The sequence below is a fragment of the Nasonia vitripennis genome, assembly GCF_009193385.2.
Source record: "Nasonia vitripennis strain AsymCx chromosome 5 unlocalized genomic scaffold, Nvit_psr_1.1 chr5_random0003, whole genome shotgun sequence".
Classification (NCBI taxonomy): domain Eukaryota; kingdom Metazoa; phylum Arthropoda; class Insecta; order Hymenoptera; family Pteromalidae; genus Nasonia; species Nasonia vitripennis.
The window spans coordinates 1,269,298-1,288,606 of NW_022279653.1; the positions used below are offsets into that span (position 1 = coordinate 1,269,298).

At 37.0% G+C, this 19,309-nt stretch overlaps 2 protein-coding genes across 3 annotated transcripts in view; both read right to left on the minus strand.

Moving 5' to 3' along the window:
- Positions 1 to 19,309, minus strand: part of LOC100114198 (guanine nucleotide-binding protein G(I)/G(S)/G(T) subunit beta-1) — a 168,243-nt gene that overhangs the window by 80,814 nt on the left and 68,120 nt on the right. For both annotated transcript variants that reach the window (XM_031932894.2, XM_031932893.2), the window contains one exon: positions 8,007 to 8,300. In XM_031932894.2, coding sequence (XP_031788754.1) covers positions 8,007 to 8,300 — 294 coding nt within the window. The remainder of the gene's footprint in view (positions 1 to 8,006; positions 8,301 to 19,309) is intronic.
- LOC116417817 lies at positions 655 to 4,220 on the minus strand. The gene is made up of 2 exons (XM_031932892.2): positions 1,464 to 4,220; positions 655 to 1,392 (listed from the first exon to the last, which is right to left on the minus strand). The coding sequence occupies exons 1-2, from the start codon at positions 2,125 to 2,127 to the stop codon at positions 1,292 to 1,294; spliced, it is 765 nt and encodes a 254-aa protein (XP_031788752.1). The 5' UTR covers positions 2,128 to 4,220; the 3' UTR covers positions 655 to 1,291.

Genomic DNA, 19,309 nt, shown 5'->3' on the forward strand with positions numbered 1-19,309 from the left:
CACCTCACCCGAGTCTGACATAGCTTTTATTTCCGTGTTGCACACCGTGTTTTTTCCAACAAGGGCATGAAAGGGACTTTTTTTATGCGTGAAAGTTGGGTAGGATATCGTGCATTTCAAGTCGTGCACAAAAAATTAGAGAAATTTTAAAAAATTGAAAATTTTGAGAAATTTTAAAAAATTGAAAATTTTGAGAAATTTGAAAAAATTGAAAATTTTGAGAAATTTGAAAAAATTGAAAATTTTGAGAAATTTGAAAAAATTATAAAATTTGAGAAAATTTGAGAGATTTTAAAAACGGGTATTAACAGAGACGAGAAAATAATGTTCTCCCCGCTTGAGCTCAAACTTTTTCTAAAACACTTGGAATAGACGATTTTCTACGCTACTTTTAGGCATGAAAAAGGCCCATTTCATGCGCGTGTTGGGAAAAACAACTTTTTTGCTTCATTATGATTTAATATAATAATCTTGGCTTTGGTACATATTGATATTAGTTCTTTTTCATTTGTAATTTCGTTGCTAGACTAATTATTTGCTAACATATTTAGTAAATTGTAGTTTCCCGTATCAAGTTTTTATATCAAGTTTTTGTATCAAGTTTTATTTATATAATTTATATTTTTAAAACTGGACTTTTTTCATTGATCTCCATTTTTTATTCCATTTTTAATCCATAGTTATAGTCCAAGAGCCAGTGCCCAAAAAACTGTTTGAATTTACTAAGGCTAATTTTTTTATAGTTCATTAGAATGGTTGCGTACACAAACATACTGCGGTCAGTCAAGCGAACCTGAGAACAGGTGACTCAGGTGCGCTATCAAAGGTGTCGTACCTGCGGGGTAATAAAATGAATTTACTAAGGCTGAAAATTGTTATAGAACTTGTATATTGCATATAAATAAAAGTTGTAATGGTCAGTCAGCAGAATATGGGGACAGAGCTGGTCAGTCAGCCGCAATGTATGCGCAAAAAATAAATAATGTGCAATTCATTTACTACACTTCAAAATTTTTTTAGGAGTATTAAATATTATTTTAAACATAAAAAAAAATAGTCAGTCATCTATTTAACGGGACAAGGCCCGTCAGTCAGCAAAAATAGAAATAAAAATTTCGCGCGCGCGCTCGGCATCGCAGGTAACGGCTTGCTTCTTTTTTTATTATAATCGTTATTTATTGCCTTTAACAGACTAGATTGAATAAAAACATTTATTAATTATAATTCAATAATATTATAACTTTATTATGTACGAAATATACAAAAATAAAATGAATGCTGTAATGAAACATTAATTATCGAATTCTTCCTCCGACTCATCAAATTCATTGATTTCATCGTGATCGGAAACGTCAATGTCGGTTGTTTCCGATTGAGTTTCTGATCGAGAATCTGAAAAATTAAAATAACTTATGCAATTATATATAATAAATAATAATTATGTTATACTATTATTTGCATACCTGAATTTTCCTCTGGAGGTTGAAGGACGACATCGTTGACCAATTGTGGCAATTGATCGCCTTGAAACCAATCGAATTCATATTTTCCCTCGACTATTTTCCACCCGTGATCGATTGGAGACAGTTCCGTGATAATTTTTGCATGAGCATTGCGCCAAATATTTGCTATGTGAGCAGCTCTTAGAAATTGTTGCAACAATTCTGATTGACTTGGCGGCATACTTGATCCATCAACATTTTTTACTTTAATCTTGAACGAATCATTGACGGTACTTGAGCATTTGTATGTTTTTGAAAATAAAACGAACCGTGCTTCGTTCACACATTTCAATTTTTTCATGCCGTATAAGTGGCACACAAATGCTTGAATTTTCTCAAATATCTCACTCCTGTTATTGTCGTTTAGGTACCCAAGGTCGGCGAAAACTTTTTGAAAATCCGCGCTTTGGCGAAGCAGTTGCTGAGATCTTTTTTTCCCCTTTTGATAAAATGCTGGGTTAAAATCGCACCCAGTAAAAGCGTGCAGCTCTGGCAGCGCATTACACAAAGAATTTCCCAATTCTTCGTATAATTTATTTACATCGATGATTCTTTGCCGGTTTCCACTTCCAACCTCAATCCAAATCTTCGATGCACTTGATAACTTTTCCATATCTCCTAACATTATGACAAGTATATCAGTGTCTGAACACCTGATCAAAATGTTAGAATTTTGCACGATGTTACATGCATGGAAAATTATGTTTGTGTCTGTCTCCTCGTGTGACGTGTAGGTAAAATTATCTTCAATGGTTCGATTTATTCTGCCATCGTTTACAGTATACTGATAGCACTGATCGTAATTTAATTGGACGGTTTTAATGCCCAAGTAGGGTGCTAATTCATCATGAGCCCAATGATCAATAAGGAATTTTACGAAAGCTTCTTTGAATTTAATATTTCGCAATTCTTTCGAAAAATCTGTGCTGCATTTTTGATCAGGCCCAGAGATGTTGTAATCGCGCTTTTCCGAAGTATCACGCAATGCATGCTCGCAATCCTTAATTGATGGTGAAAAATATCTGTCAAACTTATTGCGATATTTTTAGCATTAAACTTTACAATGCTTTGCAATAATTTTTTCGAAATATTTCCGAAGGCCAAGGGCACGTCCTTCATTAAATGAAAATAGAAAAAGCCATCGATTAAAACTACGTCAGTATACGCAGGTACTTCACTATCGATAGAAATTTCCAAACTTTTCATTAAGGCGGATTTATCTGTTTTGCAATGTGTCCCATCTAAATGACACAATGCAGTGGTCGGAGTCAACGGATACGCTAAGACATTTTCAAGGTCAATGCTCTGTTCGACTGAAACAGCAAGAAGCCTGCCAAAAAGATCACGTTGCATCCGTACTTCTTGAATTTTTCCAATAACATTAACTTGTTTTTTTTAAAGAAATCTGCGAATGTCGCAACTTTATTAGTGACAATCCTCGCCTCAAATCGTGTGCTCTCTTCATTGCAGGAAGAAATAAATGCTTTCCTTAATTCATCGCCGTCACTTTCGACATTTAACAAACATTTTGTTGCTGTCTCTGATGCAGCTTGACCACTACAAATATTGAACAAGAAGTTCGGATCGAGACTACGATCAAAAGGATTTATATTTTGTTTTATGGCATGTATCAAACTTTGAAGCTGCGCAGCACTCTTTTTTATTCTATTTTTTTCTAGATCAGCAGTAATGTCTTGATTCAGCCTTAAACCAGCTTGTTGTAATACATGAGTTATTATTGTCGATCTCATGCTGTGGCTTTTGCACCAGCGTTGTCGAGCTGGTACCGAGTTTGTAAAATGCAAAACTCCTGTTAATCTGCTTGCCGCATCTGCATTAACGATGAGGCCAGGATGAGTTTCATTAACTCTGCATAATTTATTATGATATAAAACCAGCCAACGAGCGTAATTTGGTTGGTTGAAGACAAAAAATAAATTTGTTATTCTAGGCAACATGAACTTGAACAACTCGAAATCATTCGTTCGAATACTTGCGGTAAACATCAAATAATTATTAATTAGATTTATATAAATCATGTAGTATTGTGCAGTTTTGCCGTGCTCGCCGTTTAATGTTTTTATACTGTATTGTTCGTAACTCTCAATAATACGTAATAAATCAATATTATCGATCGTTGGTACCATTGATCGATTCTTCGGAAAAGTTACAAGATAGTTTTTCACTTCTTCACTTACTTCAATATTTTCCGATTGTGCAGAGCTTTCAAAATGCAAAATAGACAAGGCTAAGCTTATCATTGGATGAATAAGTTTGCATCTGTTAAAATGCTTTCCACTTAAAAAACCATTCAAAGATCCACTTGCCAGTAATTCGGAATCAATTAATATATTTGCAATTCCGCAATTGTCTATAAATTTGTCAACAGCTTTAAAATATGCCATTTGAATATGAAATGCGCCAAAATGTATAAAGAGATTATTATAATTCTGCTCATTTTCTCTCTCTGTTGATTGTATCTGTAGCGCAATTTTCGCTATAGCTAAGTCATATGTGACTTGCATATATGGTTCATTACATTCAAGTGCAACTTTTTGTGCTTGACGCATTGTTTCGGCAACTACATGATTACTTGTCGGAGATTGATTTATAGTTGTTAAGTATGAAACTTTTTGTTTTCGGAGTTATCAGTAAATAGTAAACTATTGAATCCTACCCACATAGGTGTATTTTGAATGTGCAAAGCATGAGATAACACCCAAGCTAATCGTATTCTTCCGTGTGTCTTTAAACTACTTGGAATTGCACTTGTAGCTTCAGCAGGTAGTTCGGGCAGAATTTCAATTAGTTTTGGCTTCTTTGGATAAGGTCGTAGATCAGGCGTTATTGCATCGAAAGTACGTCTTTTTCTTTTTCGGCTTTGCTCTGCCGATGGCACGGCCGATGGTTCGCCGTCGCTGTCAGACACGCTTTCAAGTGATTCGTTCTCAATATCCTGGAAAATTATGCCTACAGTATTATGTAGTGTATTTTTTCCTGTTAACGTTTCAACACATCTATCAAAGTTGTTGAACGCTAACCCTGTACAAAGATTCGGTTTTTGTTTTATATCATCAGGACATATTTGTGTTTCTACAGTTGAGCTAAAAGTCGCCTCAGTTTCGATTTCCTCTACAGTTGTGTAGCTGCAACAATGGCCATATCTATTCAAAATATCAACAATTTTCCTGCTGCTCGTGAGGTTTTTAATTGCCATGCCCAATGTCAGATGTTTCGCTGTTTTCACTCTTGCGTTAGTTACAGCATAAATAACATCTTCGCTGAAAGATCGCACTAGTCGACTTCGAGCATCACTCATTTTATTTCTCATGCGTTAGCCACTTAATAATAAAGAGTAAAAATCTGTCAAAAAATGCGGAATTTCCGGGCATTCTCCTTCGATAATATTTTTCGTTTTTATGTTCGTTGGAAGCTTCAGTTTTTCAATTGATAGTATTGCCTTTCGTAAGAGCAATGCAGCTGTTTCGATGTCATCTTTATTTTGGAGCAATTCAAAATCTATGTCCTGTATATTAACTCCAGTAGCTGGCAGAACTAATTTTGCATTGTGCATCGAAATTATCTTAATTTTCCCTTTGTATGTGTCAAGTAATTTTCGTTGCAAATACCACGGTGACAAATAAGTCGTGGAAATATCTAAATTATTCTGTGCACTTTCTTCTTCAAGTTTTTCGATAAAGATATTTCGTAAGCGTGATAAATAGCAGTACTCTTTTCTTAAGATTACTACGCTATTTACAAAAGTACATACACTTTCGTACGCTAACTTGTAGCATTTTCGGTGTATTGACACAGCGGTTTGTTCTTTATCTAATTGACGATTACATTCGTTCTTGTAATTCGTTATACAAGGCATGTGAAATTTTAGAATTTGATTTGAATCCAACATGTCTTGTATTTTTTCCATCAGGTCAACATCATCTATTTTACACGCATGCAATTTTATGACATCTGCTACAGAATTATTTGCCGACGTATGTAAACTTTAACAGCGTCCATGAAATTTTTTTCTTCCTTTCTTGCAAATAAAACAGGTGCTATTGTCTATTAATTTTTCTTCTTCTTCGACTATTTTAGCACTAAATAATTATTTATTTACATTAAAAATGATTTAAGTATAATACATACAAATTATTAAGAATTTGTAATATTTTGTACCTTGCTTGAGAGCATATAGCCTCTACAATCTCTGCAGTTTTCTCAGATTCATTAGTAGTTGCTGAGTCTCTGTATAAAAAGAAATATTATATATTAAATGATTGATAATTGAATAATTATTATTTTTAATTCGTAAATATTTCTTGCATACCTTGGCTCAGAACACGATGGCCCTGCTGATTGCTCCGTTTCCTCCTGTACAACTTGCAGTTGGGCTATAATACAATCAAATGCATTAGTTATAAATAAAACTATTGATAATTTATTTAACTATCGATATTAATGAAATAGGCGTAATACGATGTTAAACATTTCTCTATGCGAGTCATTTTTAGTAATGTTAAAAAATAAAAATAACATATATTTAATTATTTATAATTATTATTTGTAATTCGATAATATTTTATGCATACCTTGGTTCAGAACAGGATGGCCCTGCTGGTTGCTCGGTTTCCTCCTGTGGTACAACTGTACAACTTGCAGTTTGGCTATAATACAATGAAATGCATTAGTTGTAAAAAAACTATTGATAATTTATTACTTTTACTAATATTTATTTGACATATTGATGTATAAAAATTGTCAAGCGCCAACGTATAAATTCAAAAATTGAAACAGAATTTATAATGCACATGCGCAAATACCTACGCTACGCCACGCGTATACACACACACACGCAAACGTGAGCGTCTAAATCCCTGTATTCGCGCCAAAATGCACCCATACCACGCCACGCACCCACGCCACGCTATGCGTGCGTCTAAATCTCTGGATGCGTACCGACGCTCTTTATTTTGTTATATACTATACGATGTCTCAATATAGCTACACTCTATATTTTTTACATTATACGATATTAATAAGTACGATTTTAATTATTTTTAGCATGCACAAAATGTTAATATTAAATTGTATCTTACCGTAACTCTTGTCTGTACTTCTTGCTTAAAGCCGTAAACTTTCTGTAGCAAGCTATATGGTAGCACTCAATTTGTCCGGGACGTGAAGTAAAAGATACATTTTCGTGTGCTAATTTATATTTTACCCGAATTTGTAAAATTGCTTTACAATTTTTTAAAGTTTCTTCCGTAAATAATATTAATGGCTGATGCTTCTTGAGGCAGAATAAACAAACTTTGTTCATTTTGAGAAACAGATGTTTCACTCACTACAGTTGAACTATTACTGATGCTATTAAGCAGAAAAGCCGTTATATTTTGGAGCAGCAGAGGATTCGGTGGTGGGGACATCCATGATAATTTTTCAAAATACACCAAACTCGCCTAAACTTTTACTTTTATAAAAGTTAATTATTTTTAGAGATTCCATAGTCATTGGCGCCGTGATTTTTCTTTCGTTTTGATGTAAGCGGGCTTGTTGTGGTGGCCTGAAAAGGCCGAGAGGAGGGAGGCGCGTGTGCTGGTCCGTTGCGCTGTGCAGCCGCTGGTATCTGCAGAGCTCGCTCTCTGGAGAGCGGAGTGGAGAAGGGCCTGATCTCAGGCAGGAAGAGCAGGCGGCGAGACGGCAGGCAGGCGGAGAGGCCTGCTGAGGCTCCTTATCCTTGGCTTCTTCGTTGCCTAGAGAGCAGATACTGCTCGGACCTCTCTAGGTCGACTCTTGGATCAAGTCTAGACGAGGGAGGGCCGCCCAACCCGGTGTAAGCTATACCACCCAGTTTGTAAATGGGGAGAAAGAGGGGGGAGACCGAGGAGTCTTTTGTTTTTGAGTTATTACAGGGCCAATCCCAAATAGGGATAGGTCCACTCAAAAATGACTAAGAGGCGCGGAGCACTTTAGTCGGAGATCGTAAGACCGACCGCCGCCGTAGCCATGGGCTCCGGTGGAGTCTTCTCCTTGACCAAGGGCGCCTTCCATAGTAGGAGTGGCAGCGGCGCTTTGAGGATCTCGTTAGGGATGGTGGCGCTGTCATGCGGGTTGCGGGTATCCAGGGGCTTGTGCGAGAGAGCTTGCAGGTGGGTTATAACAGTTTTTATCTTTGTTCTTCTAACTTCCGTTCTTATCCCGTCTTATTCCGTTATTCGACACTTTCGGGGCTCAAAAATTCAATTATTACGATATTAAGATATAATAAATACTGCTAGCCCTTTAAATTATTCCTACTTCGCCCTTGACTCTAACTCATGCTCAAAATATACCCCTCGCTAGAAAAAGCAAAATTTTCCCCCTTGTTATACTATTATTTGTAAGAATATTTCTTTTTATAATGTATCGTTAATATTAGTTTTCCTTGTCATAACTAAAGAATAGTACAAAGTTATTATATAAAAAAATACAAAGTTAAAATCATTAAACTATGTATCTTACCATGACATATCTCCGGAACTTGTAACGATTTGATTATCATCAAGAAATCGACAACAGGAGAGGTATCCAGTATGCCCTGGAAGTTCTCTGCTCACTCGGACGTTGCCTTCTCTTGTTTTAAGACTGTAGATAGAACATATGTTATCTAATCCACCACAAGCTACATAACTGCCAGAAGGTGCGTAAGCACATGTCATTACCCATGATGACCGCAAGGGTATAGCATGGACTTTGTTAGTTGTATAACTATCCCACACTATTAGTTTGCCATCTTGTGATGCGGATACGAGGTTTCTAAATAAGAAAAAGTATTTAGTTGATCACAATGTTTTAGTAGAGTTTGTTTAATTTATTCAACATTATTCTACATATGAAAGTTCTAATATAACCCATATTTTTGTATCTAACTTAATATTTTTAACAATAGAGTAAAATTTGTAGTATGATTTCATGGCCGGAGTGCGGGCGCTCCTGACAAGCATTTTAGATACTTATAATTAAAAGTCAGCAACAACAATAATTATTTTTGTTATTGCTTAGTTGCTTGACACAAAAGACAGGGAAAAGTCTTTTTTTAGTTTTTATTTGTTACTGAAAAACGAAGTAGACAAATCGCTTTAAATTTTTGTGGCACATCTTTATTTCAACTATTATTATTCATATATTTATTAATTTTCATCAGCTAATCCATTGTTTTATGTGTATTTCTATTTACTATATCGCCTGATTATTCATTAATTTAATACTAGTAACAAACGCTTGCTTCGCTCGCGATTTACAAATTAATTGCATACCAATTGGCATTGACAATTGCATACAAAGCAGCGGCAGCTCTTTCCCCCCACCATGCACTCATCGCCGTGCATGTTAGCATGCTCGCACAGCTCAGCTCTTCCCTTACATACCAGCCGCACTTATTTACACACGCTTCAAGCGGCTATCGGATTTTCTCGGATTTAGGACGCGCTAATATAGCGGTACCTTTTCATGGTACTTCAATTATTTTGCGTCAACTAGACGACGTGATTTTTTTAATATGCGCAAAACATTTAGAGGTAAACATTATTGACTTATTGCGGTAAACATTATTACTGTATGACACGTCCTGGCGTAAACCTTGATTTACCGCATGCTTGTGCAAAAATGCACTCTCTAAATCTTGGATTACGCAAGTTGTGTCATACAATATCGTACGATACTATTATTCTTATTATATTTTCTTTATTCGTATGATATTTTGCGTATCCTAAATTTACTACTTGATCAATGATAACTTCATCTGTCAAAGTTGCGATTAAGTTGGAAAAATAAGAAAATGGCGGCGATTTACGCATCAAAATCACTGAATCAAAAATTATAAAAATTTATTAAAAAAGTCACAATTAAATGTATCTTGTAGATTAGTACTTTGCATTCAAAGCAGAAGCATATGAATTTGCGTCGAAGACTAATTCATTTCAGCTTTGCCGCGAAGACTATAGTATATATATTTTAAACTCTTGCGTCCAAGACTGCAGTCCAACATTTGCAGTGCGCTGCAAAGACTAGTACATTTCTCACTTCGTATACGTTGGATTCTCTGGCAACGAAACTATTCAAAATTTTCCAAAATTCCACACTATCTATTTAAGTATTCACTTCGATCGGCTGTCGAATAAATTGGACTTTGGTTGATTGATTTTATTTCTTTTTTATCTGTTATTTCGTTGCGGAATATATCAAACTTGTCTAACCTTATACTTTTTCAAAAGTTAATTTTTTGAGATATTAGTCCTTTTTAGTACATTTTTTTGGGTATTTCATATTTCTCCTAAAAATAAAATATAAGCATCTTTAGCACTGATTGTTCTGATACACTACCCTAGAATGATTTCTACACCTAGACACCAAAACCAAGTGTGAACTACCTATACCTCATCATCGGCCACCCTGTACACCAAGACGCCGTCATCGTATGATGTATGTACTTAGAAATAAAAAACCACGGAGCGCACCACCTAGACTTTGTCATCGGCCACCATGTACACCGAGACACCGCCCTCGAATGATGCATTTACCTAGACATAACAAATTATGGAGCGCACCATCTAGACTTTGTCATCGGCCACCCCGTACACCTAGACACTGCCCTCGAATAATTTCTACAGCTAGACACAAAAAACCACAAAGCGCACAAACTAGACCTCCTCATCAGCCACCCCGTACACCTAGACAACGCCCTCGAATGATGTATTTACCTAGCCATGAAAAATTACGGAGCGCACCACCTAGACCTCGTCATCTGCCACCCCGTACATCTAGACACCGTCTTCGAATATCCATTTATCGTCTCTCGACCAAAATTGCAGATTTCATCTTGTGATATGCATGTGCGTTATTTCATATTCTCAAGCACATCCCTTTGATCTCGACCAAAACTGCGGATTTTATCTGGTGATATGAATGAATACTTACAGCATTCGTCATTATATGTCACGAACATTTCATTTCATATTCACAAACAAATAACTTTAAAAAAAAATTATATCTGCACAAATATTTAATCGCAGGAACCCTTTTATCTGGACCAATTTTAAAATACTCTTTATTCATCCATGTATTTTTAAAATTTTTCTAATTGTTTTAATAGCTTCCAATCTACCTGGATTAAATCTTGAAAATATTTTTTAGTAGGAATGTATATTTTTATCATATGTACCTGTCTATACCATTGCTATATATCGGTAAAGTATATAAGATTAGATCAAATGGTAATGAGCAAAAAAACACAAGAATCAAAACATGGATGGTCTTAGCCTCATCTATCTTTTCGTTATTACCTAGCAGCATAACGCGAAAAATGCGAAGATCAACAAAAGCTGCAATCACTTGGATCATGCATCAAAGTCTTGAGTAGTGTGAAGAAATATTAGGTGATATATTACGACAGGAAAGAACGTTTCATAATGTTAAAGTTCTTAATAAGTGTATGAAATTTATGAAAGAATCCATATTATATCTGAATATCAGAAGTCTAAATTCTAACTTTTTGAAACTGCAAGCTTTTATTAAGAGCCTTGACAATAAACCTAGTATTATAATATGCGTAGATACAGAGTGAGTATTTTTCTTTACCGGGATATAAAATGAAATATAATTATAGCAAGCTAAAGAAGCCTGATAGTGTAGTATTACATATTGAGGATAGTATTGTCGATAATACTGAAATAATTAAAATAGGTAAACTTAAAATAATAAATACACGCATTACTACAGAGGATGGTAATATTGAAAACTCAGCACTGTATAGGAGGAATCTCGACACTATAAGTAACTGTTAAGAATTAAAAGAAACGTGTTAAATCATATAATTATTGGAGACTTTAATATAAATTTACTAAGCAATGAAGGATTTAGTCAGGAATTGTTAATAAACTTTTAGATAAGGGATATTTACCAGGTTTTCAAGGTGTTACTAGACCGTCTGACAAGGATAATTGCAATGGAGGGACATGCATAGATAATATGTTTACCAGAGCACAATTGATGACAAACAAGCACATGAAACTAATAATTTCACTAACTGACCATTAGTCACTATTTATGACTTTGACTAAAGTATTTAAAATAAATGGAAAAAAGTTCAGTAAAATCTATAGATTATAATAAATTATGTAAAATTGCTCATAGAGATAATTGGAATTTATTATTGACAATGCGTGATCCTAATATAGCAACAGATACACTCATAAGTAAAATAAATAATTGCGTAGAACAGGCAACTTTCTACAGGAATATAAGTAAAAGACAAAGAAAAAATATACCCAGGAGTAACCGGATAACAGGAGCAATATTAGTTTCACGTGAAAAGAAAGAACTGCTGTATACAATATGGAGGGCTAAACCAAATAATGAAACATCGGAAAAGGAATATAGAATCTACACAAAAATACTAGATAAAGTAATTAAAAAGGCAAAATTATTACATGAGTATAGACAAGTAGAGAGAAACAGTAATAAGCCTGTAGAGAATAATTAACCAAAAATTAGGCAAGTCGGTTAGGAAAGATAATAATATTAATTATTTACTTGATGATAAAAATAATAAAATAACGAATAATATGGACATAGCCAATCACATAAATAAGTACTATTGTTCTATTGCAAAAAACTAAGTGATAAAATTGTGCAACCAGATAATAGTTTAATGATACTACCAAAGATGAACCCCAAATCAATTTTTATTGCCCCGGCAAATTATGAAGGAATAAATAACATAATTATGAACTTAAAATTAACGAAGGGAGAGGTTAATAATATTAGTTCTAAAACGTTGAAAATATTAGCTCCTTATATTGTAGAACCTCTTGTTTATATTATTAACCTATCAATTGAACAATCTTTTTGGCCAAATAAGTTAAAAGATGTTAAAATAGTACCTATACACAAAGCGGGAAGTAAGAAATATGTTTCAAATTATAGACCAATATCCTTAATATCGAACATAGCGAAGATTTTCCAGAAAATTATATATAATAGAATCTGAAAGTTTTTAGCCTAAACAATATTATATCAAGTAATCAATTTGGTTCTGTGAAGAATAGAGGTACAAGAGATTCCATTACGATAATAGCAAAAACTATTTATGAAAAACTGGACAAGAGCATCCCGATTGCGATTACCTTCCTAAACCTAGCAAAAGCGTTTAATACAGTGAATCATGGTGTATTGATTGATAAATATATAATTATGGAATTAGAAGCACCGCGAACAAACTTATTACGAGTTACTTTGTAAATAGATATCAAACGGTAAAAATTAATGATTGTAAAAATGATTTTCGAACAATTACGACAGGAGTACCGCAGGGGAGTGTTTTGGGACCTTTGTTGTTTATTCTTTATGTTAATGACCTTCTAACTGATATGCCAGCAAACTGAATTGTCTGGTATGCTGATGATACAGCGGTAATATCCACTGATACTAGCAGGTCAAAGGTAGAAGCCACAATGAATAAGTATCTACAAAGAATATATACGTAGCTTGCTCTGAACAAACTATCGTTAAATATAAATAAAACGGTATATTTAACTTTTAGTAATTACTGTGATAGCGTTCCAAAAGAGTTTAGTTTAAAGTTTAATGGCATTAGTCTCAATAGGGTGCAAAACACTAAATATTTGAGTTTAAATTTTGACTATAATATAAAATGGTCAAGCCATATAGAGTATTTAATTAATAAGACCAAATACCTAAGTTTTTGTTAAAAAAAAGGCAAAATTCATGGATACAAAAATATTGAGAATGATATAGTATGCATTATTTCACAATATCAGTAGTTATAGTATAATCGCTTGGGAAGGAGCTTATGTAAATACCATGAATTTTTTACAATCACTTCAAAATAGACTACTTAAAATTATAAATAAAAATAGTTTCATAACATCAGATAATCCTATGAATTAGGCAACTTTTTGCATATGAATCTCTTATATACCAGTATACCGATTTAAAAAATGATTACGTAAATTCTAATAGTAGGACTAGGAACAAAAGTATCTTGATGCCTAAAAGGCAAGTAATAAGAATGGCTACAGAAAGGCTGTAAGTGTTTTCAATAAACTACCGAATAAAATGAAGGCAATTACTACAAAGAATTATCCTATCAGAATAAAGCTAAACTAAAAAAGTGGATTAGAGAAAATGTGTAGAGTCAAATTATATTATAAATATTAATGAGTAAACAAATTTTATAATAATGCTAATGGCATTGTTAAAGTTTATATAAAGGATAAAATTTTATACATTTATAAGATAATTGCTGTAAGAACTATTGCACTAGTAGTATTCGCTACTTATTTTTTTTTTAATTATAATTTTTTTTTAGTTTTAAGTTATTGCCGGTGTCGCGAACAGATAACTATGTTTATCTATGCGACAGTTTACTATTATGTATATTATGTATACAATTATGTAAATTTTTACTGGTGAATAAATAAATAAATAAACCTAGATATAGTTGCTCTCTGTCTTGAAACCATATAGCAGTATGAAAAGTTTCAAATAAAAACATTAACGTATTAACAAATGCATTTGATCGAAAATCGGTAGCTGCACCGTGTGCGTGTCAGAAAATTTGTTTACATGCCACTTTTACATGCGTGCATAAAATCACGCGAAACTCGACGCTATGTAACTATGCTCTGGTTCATTAATAATATGGAAAAAAAATTTATTTTCATCCAAGCGAAGTCGAACTGCTCTTTGACATAAACCGAGGCTCTGGTGAAACGAACTTGACGACTGCGCATACAGAGTCGTCATTTGCTATTGGTAATTAGAGAAGCATTTATTTGTCACTCTGCTTTCTTCGAAAATTATTCCGCCCTTATATTCAAACTAAATAAGTGCGGTTGTTTCGTGTTTTTCATGAGCTTAGATAGGTTTTCCGCGGACGACATCCAAAATTATCTAAATATGCTAACACATATATCAAGAGTCTAATAGACAAAGAATTTGTAACACCCTGTACAGGCTACGCATAAAATTATAAATTATATTTAAAACTAAAATTCGTGGAACAAAACTTTAGATTTAACGCGAGTATCTCGCGCTCCCCCACTTTTCATTTCAACGCTGTAGACCACAGCTGAGCTCACAGCAGCGTCACGAGCCAGCGAGCGGCTACAGCAGAAGCAGCGATAGAGCGGGGAAAGCGCGCAACACGCGCATATTTATTTATTTATTTTATTATTAAACGGGCGGAACGCCCTTTACAAAGAAAAATAAATACAAATGATAATAGTACAATACAGAAAATACAGAAAATACGGTATGAACAATAAATGTTAAGAGTTTGGAACGGTCTAGAGCCAGTATTCAATAGTATTCGATAGATCAATCATCCAGCTAGTGAGCTAAGGATAAAGATTGGACAGACGATTTATATTGAAAACCCGATTCTTTACATTGAACGCTTCGGGGAATTGAGTTCTACTGACGCTTCATTCGGTTAATAGAGCTGAAAAAGCCCAGGTTCAAGGTAGAGATGCTTTCATTTAGATCTCTAAAGTTTCTAATCAGATACGCGGCCGTCCTACTGACGAAAAGACTGTTCAGGTACTTACAGTCAGTGAAACCGTGAACAATCTTGTACGTCATAACACAATCAAATTGATAAAGGGTCGAGTCCACCGTTGGGATGTCACACTCCTCTGCAATTGCTGAATAATCATGACGAAATTTATGTAAAGGTTTACCTAGCTTAAAAGCAATGTATCTAAGGAAAGAATGACGTATGGATTCGAGTTTGTTGATTAAATAACGGCAATGAGGACGCCAGATTTGAGGACAGTATAATACATGAGGTTGAACCAGAGATTTAAATAAGTAGATTATTGCAGAGGGGTCCAAAAAATCAACGGTGGATCGCTTAATAAAACCAAGCATACGGAGGGACCTGGAGACCACGGCATCAACCTGCTCGAAAAATGTCAGTGCAGAGTCAAAGACTACACCCAGGTCCTTAATCGATTCAACTCTAGGCAGTCTAACGCCGTCAATGCAGTAGTCATTGAGAGATAGACCGTTATCAATCGACCACGCAGCGAGAGAATCCAGGTCCCTCTGAAGTCTGATAGCGTCCTTGGCTGAGGTTACATGCATACAAATTTTTACATCGTCAGCATATATCAGGACCTGCGCAGACTTGATTCTCGGTATTAGGTCGTCAATATATACAGAAAAAGTGGCCCAAGATAAGAGCCCTGAGGTACACCAGACGTAACACGTTCTGGTCGAGAAATCACGCCATTAACCCTGACAGCCTGCGATCGGTCAGTTAGATAGGAGCATAAAAGATCAAAAAGTTTTCCGCGCAATCCGAAATTCCATAGTTTCATTGTAAGTCGCCTGTGGCTGACTGAGTCGAAAGCTTTGGACATGTCTGTATACATTACATCAGTTTGCACATGACTACATAGAGACTCAAACACAAAATCGTTAAATACTAAGAGGTTCGTTAGAGTAGATCGGCCGCTAATAAAGCTGTGCTGCTGCTGAGCTAATTTCGAAAGGAGTGAATTAGACATTTCAGATGCGAGATACGCGTCAAGGATCTTGGGGATACAGATGATCGTCAAGATCGGACGATAATTTGATACGCTCCGCCTATCCCCATTTTTAAAAATCGGTACTACATAGGAAAATTTCCAGGCGGCGGGAAAATAGCCAGAGCGCAGCAAAGAATCGAAGATCCGGACAACAGGCTGCTCCAGAACAGCCCAGCACCGCTTTACAAAATATGGTGGGATCCCATCAGGGCTGCCATTGATGTTGTCGTCCAGGTTAGTCACTGTGCTTCCCAACTCTCCTCCGACAGGCGAACTCTAATTGCCTTATAGTCGGTCGCATAAAATTTACATTTAGTTAGTCTATCTACACAAGGTTCTAGAGTATCACTACACACATTGCACAAAAGCACGCTAGGAATGTGATGATCATCGCAGGGCAGAATGTCTTCGTTTGAGTCCAGCTGCGAGACAAGGTCCTTATGAGCGAAGAGAAGATCAAGTGAATAGTCTTTCGCAGGATAAATTGGAAAGTGCTGAGTCATGTCTATCGATGCACAAAAGTTCATGATGTGGTCCACAGATGCCCTAAGCGAGGGGCTGATGTAGCCAGTAGGTGTATATGATAAGGGGTAAGAGCACCAGGAGACATGATGTAGATTGAAGTCTCCAATCAGGACCATACGATGCTCAGGATAACTATTGCAGGCATCTTCGAGGCCACTTACGTGACTGGCATACACCTGAACAGAAGAATCAGGGCGTAAGTAGGATGCTGCGATAAGAAGCTTACAGCTGATTAACTGCCTTCATATGATTTACTAGTTTTTTGGAATTTGCTGGGAGTGGTTATTATTGTTGTGTTGGTGGCTGGATGCTCTCTTAACCTCAACCAAGGAGGGAGTTCCCTTGATGTATACTACTTTCTTCGGATCTTCAGGGTGAGAGGCATTGTGCGCAGCAGCCTGTGCCTTGAGCTTCCTATAAAGCTCTCTTTGCTGGGCTGTGTGATCGGCCGTGACAGCCACAGAACCAGGTAGGAGTTTGCCATTCCTCAGGATGCGAGAGGCATCATCGCTCGATGCAAGGTGCACAAGGACAGGAGGAAACGCACTGTTCCTAGAAGGTCGAAGAAATCGACGAACAGTGATAGCATTAACATTGATACCACTGATCTTGCTCAAAAGTCCTTGAACTATCACGACATCAGCCACATCACTTTAAACAGGAACGTTGTACATAATCGCATTAGAGGATCTGCGAATTTTATCCTGCAACTCAGCAGCCATGGCCTCACAATCAACGGAAGATCATGAATTACCAGGGTTACGCCCGCTCAGGACAGATGAGACGTCAGGACCAGCTGCAGGGACCACCTGGCTATCCATTCTGGCCTTGAGATCCTCCATCTCTCTCTCAAGGGCTCGTATATCCTTGTATTTGGTGCGGGAAAGCTGCATGTGCGAGGACAGCTGAGTTAGTATTGCAACCAGGCGACGATCAATGTTCTGAAGCACAGCATTGTCATCGTCAACACCCTGAGCCGCAGGAGAGGCCGCCCTGGAGTTTACTCCAGTGTCAACATTAGCTCAGTTCTGAGAGAGGTCCTGGGGTTCAAGGAGAACGCTGCTGCTCATGCAGCATCTCAGCTTGCCATCCTTCCATACACGGTTTCTTCCTCCACAGGATACATGGAATATGGCAAAGCAAACCTTGCACACCACACCAGACCCATTCTCAACAGTTACGTTGCAGTGGAAGCAGATGTTGTTGTCTGCCATAGCGAGATGTGATCCTGGAGCAGTCAATTCTGGAAAAAGCGTTGGTCGAGTTCACCACACCGGCAGAACACCAGCCCAGGAGAGATGGGCTCCGGACGAACCGACAGGACAGCTACGGGTACGTCGCAAGCTAGACACAGCCGCTTGCACAGCTGCCAAATGAATCGGCGAAAGAGATGGCAACTCGCGGATCAGGCGGCCACCGCGGGTACACTTGGCGAGGTGCAGCCACAGCAACAGTAGAGCGCAACGGCAGAAATCACGCAGACGACGCGTCTCCCCTTACACAGATTGTCCGGTCAAGCAAGACAGCGGCACGAGACCCGTGCTCGCGAGAGTGAGCAAGAGAGAGAGAGAGAGAGAGAGAGAGAGAGAGTGAGTGAGCGTGGTCCCAAGATGGCGGACCCCACGAAGCACCCGAGCCAGCCGCGTTCGTGAGCTATCCGGATGCACAAAAAAAGTCCAGCACTCCACCGGAGACGGCGAAACACCAGACGTCACAATCACCTCAGAGGGACACTCCCGTGCGTCGGTTGAGGCTCCCGACGTGCAGCCACAAGACGCCAACGTCGACTCCGGAATGGCGACGACACAAGGCCCGCAGAGGCGATAGAGAGATCCGCGGATAACAGCGCGATCGCGACTGCACCTCGGCAAGTTTTTACATCAAACTGGAGCACACGGGACACAGAACACGCTTAAACACTTATTTATCTTTTTAGGAGCCGAGAACTAGGGCTAATTAGCGAAAAAGAGGAGCTCCAAGACAACACGTCCGGCCCACCGTGCCCCCCTGCGTATATCTATATATATTGAGTGGCAAACGCAGCGGCGCGAGAGAAGGAGTAGCGACGCAGCGGCGGCGCGGCGCGCGCGTTAGAATATGTTTGTGTGAATGATGTTTGCATATAGGTGAATGTAAGTGTGCAAGTATGAATGTGATCGTTTTTTCGGCGGCGCGATAGCCGCTCTCTCCGCTGCCTTTATAAGGACTTGTACGAGCTATTTGAGCTCAGTAGTCGAAGCGCAACTTAAGCGCCAGCGCAACTAAAGCGTCTAGTTCCTGCTTTTGAGCAACTTACGCCTTGAGCAGGTAAAACCCTAAGAATATTTTCGAATATTTCTCAAACTTATAAAATTTCTGTATCTCAAAATACTTATAAATTCGTCGAGTCAAAACTAATAACGCAAATAACGCGTATCAGTTGAGAACTTCAAATATCTACTATACTTATGCAATCGTGATCTAGAGTCAATAACGCAAAAGTTAAGCGTATTCTCTTACAGAAATACTGTAAAATCGAGCGAAGACATAAAAATTCTCTGTTACAAGGAATATCTGCAATTCACGCAATATTCTATTTAAAAACACTATTTATAGAATATATTTATTTTGGTTATTGAAACGAAATAACAAAACTTTTATTATTGTAACATCCTTCCATTACCTGGTATCCCGGACCTCTCTTATTAT

Coding starts and splice junctions, on each gene's coding strand:
- LOC116417817 (XM_031932892.2), bottom strand. CDS start 2,127: ATGTTAGGAGATATGGAAAAGTTATCAAGTGCATCGAAGATTTGGATT. Junction 1,393..1,463: donor ACCTCCAGAGGAAAATTCAG/GTATGCAAATAA, acceptor TTAATTTTTCAG/ATTCTCGATCAGAAACTCAA.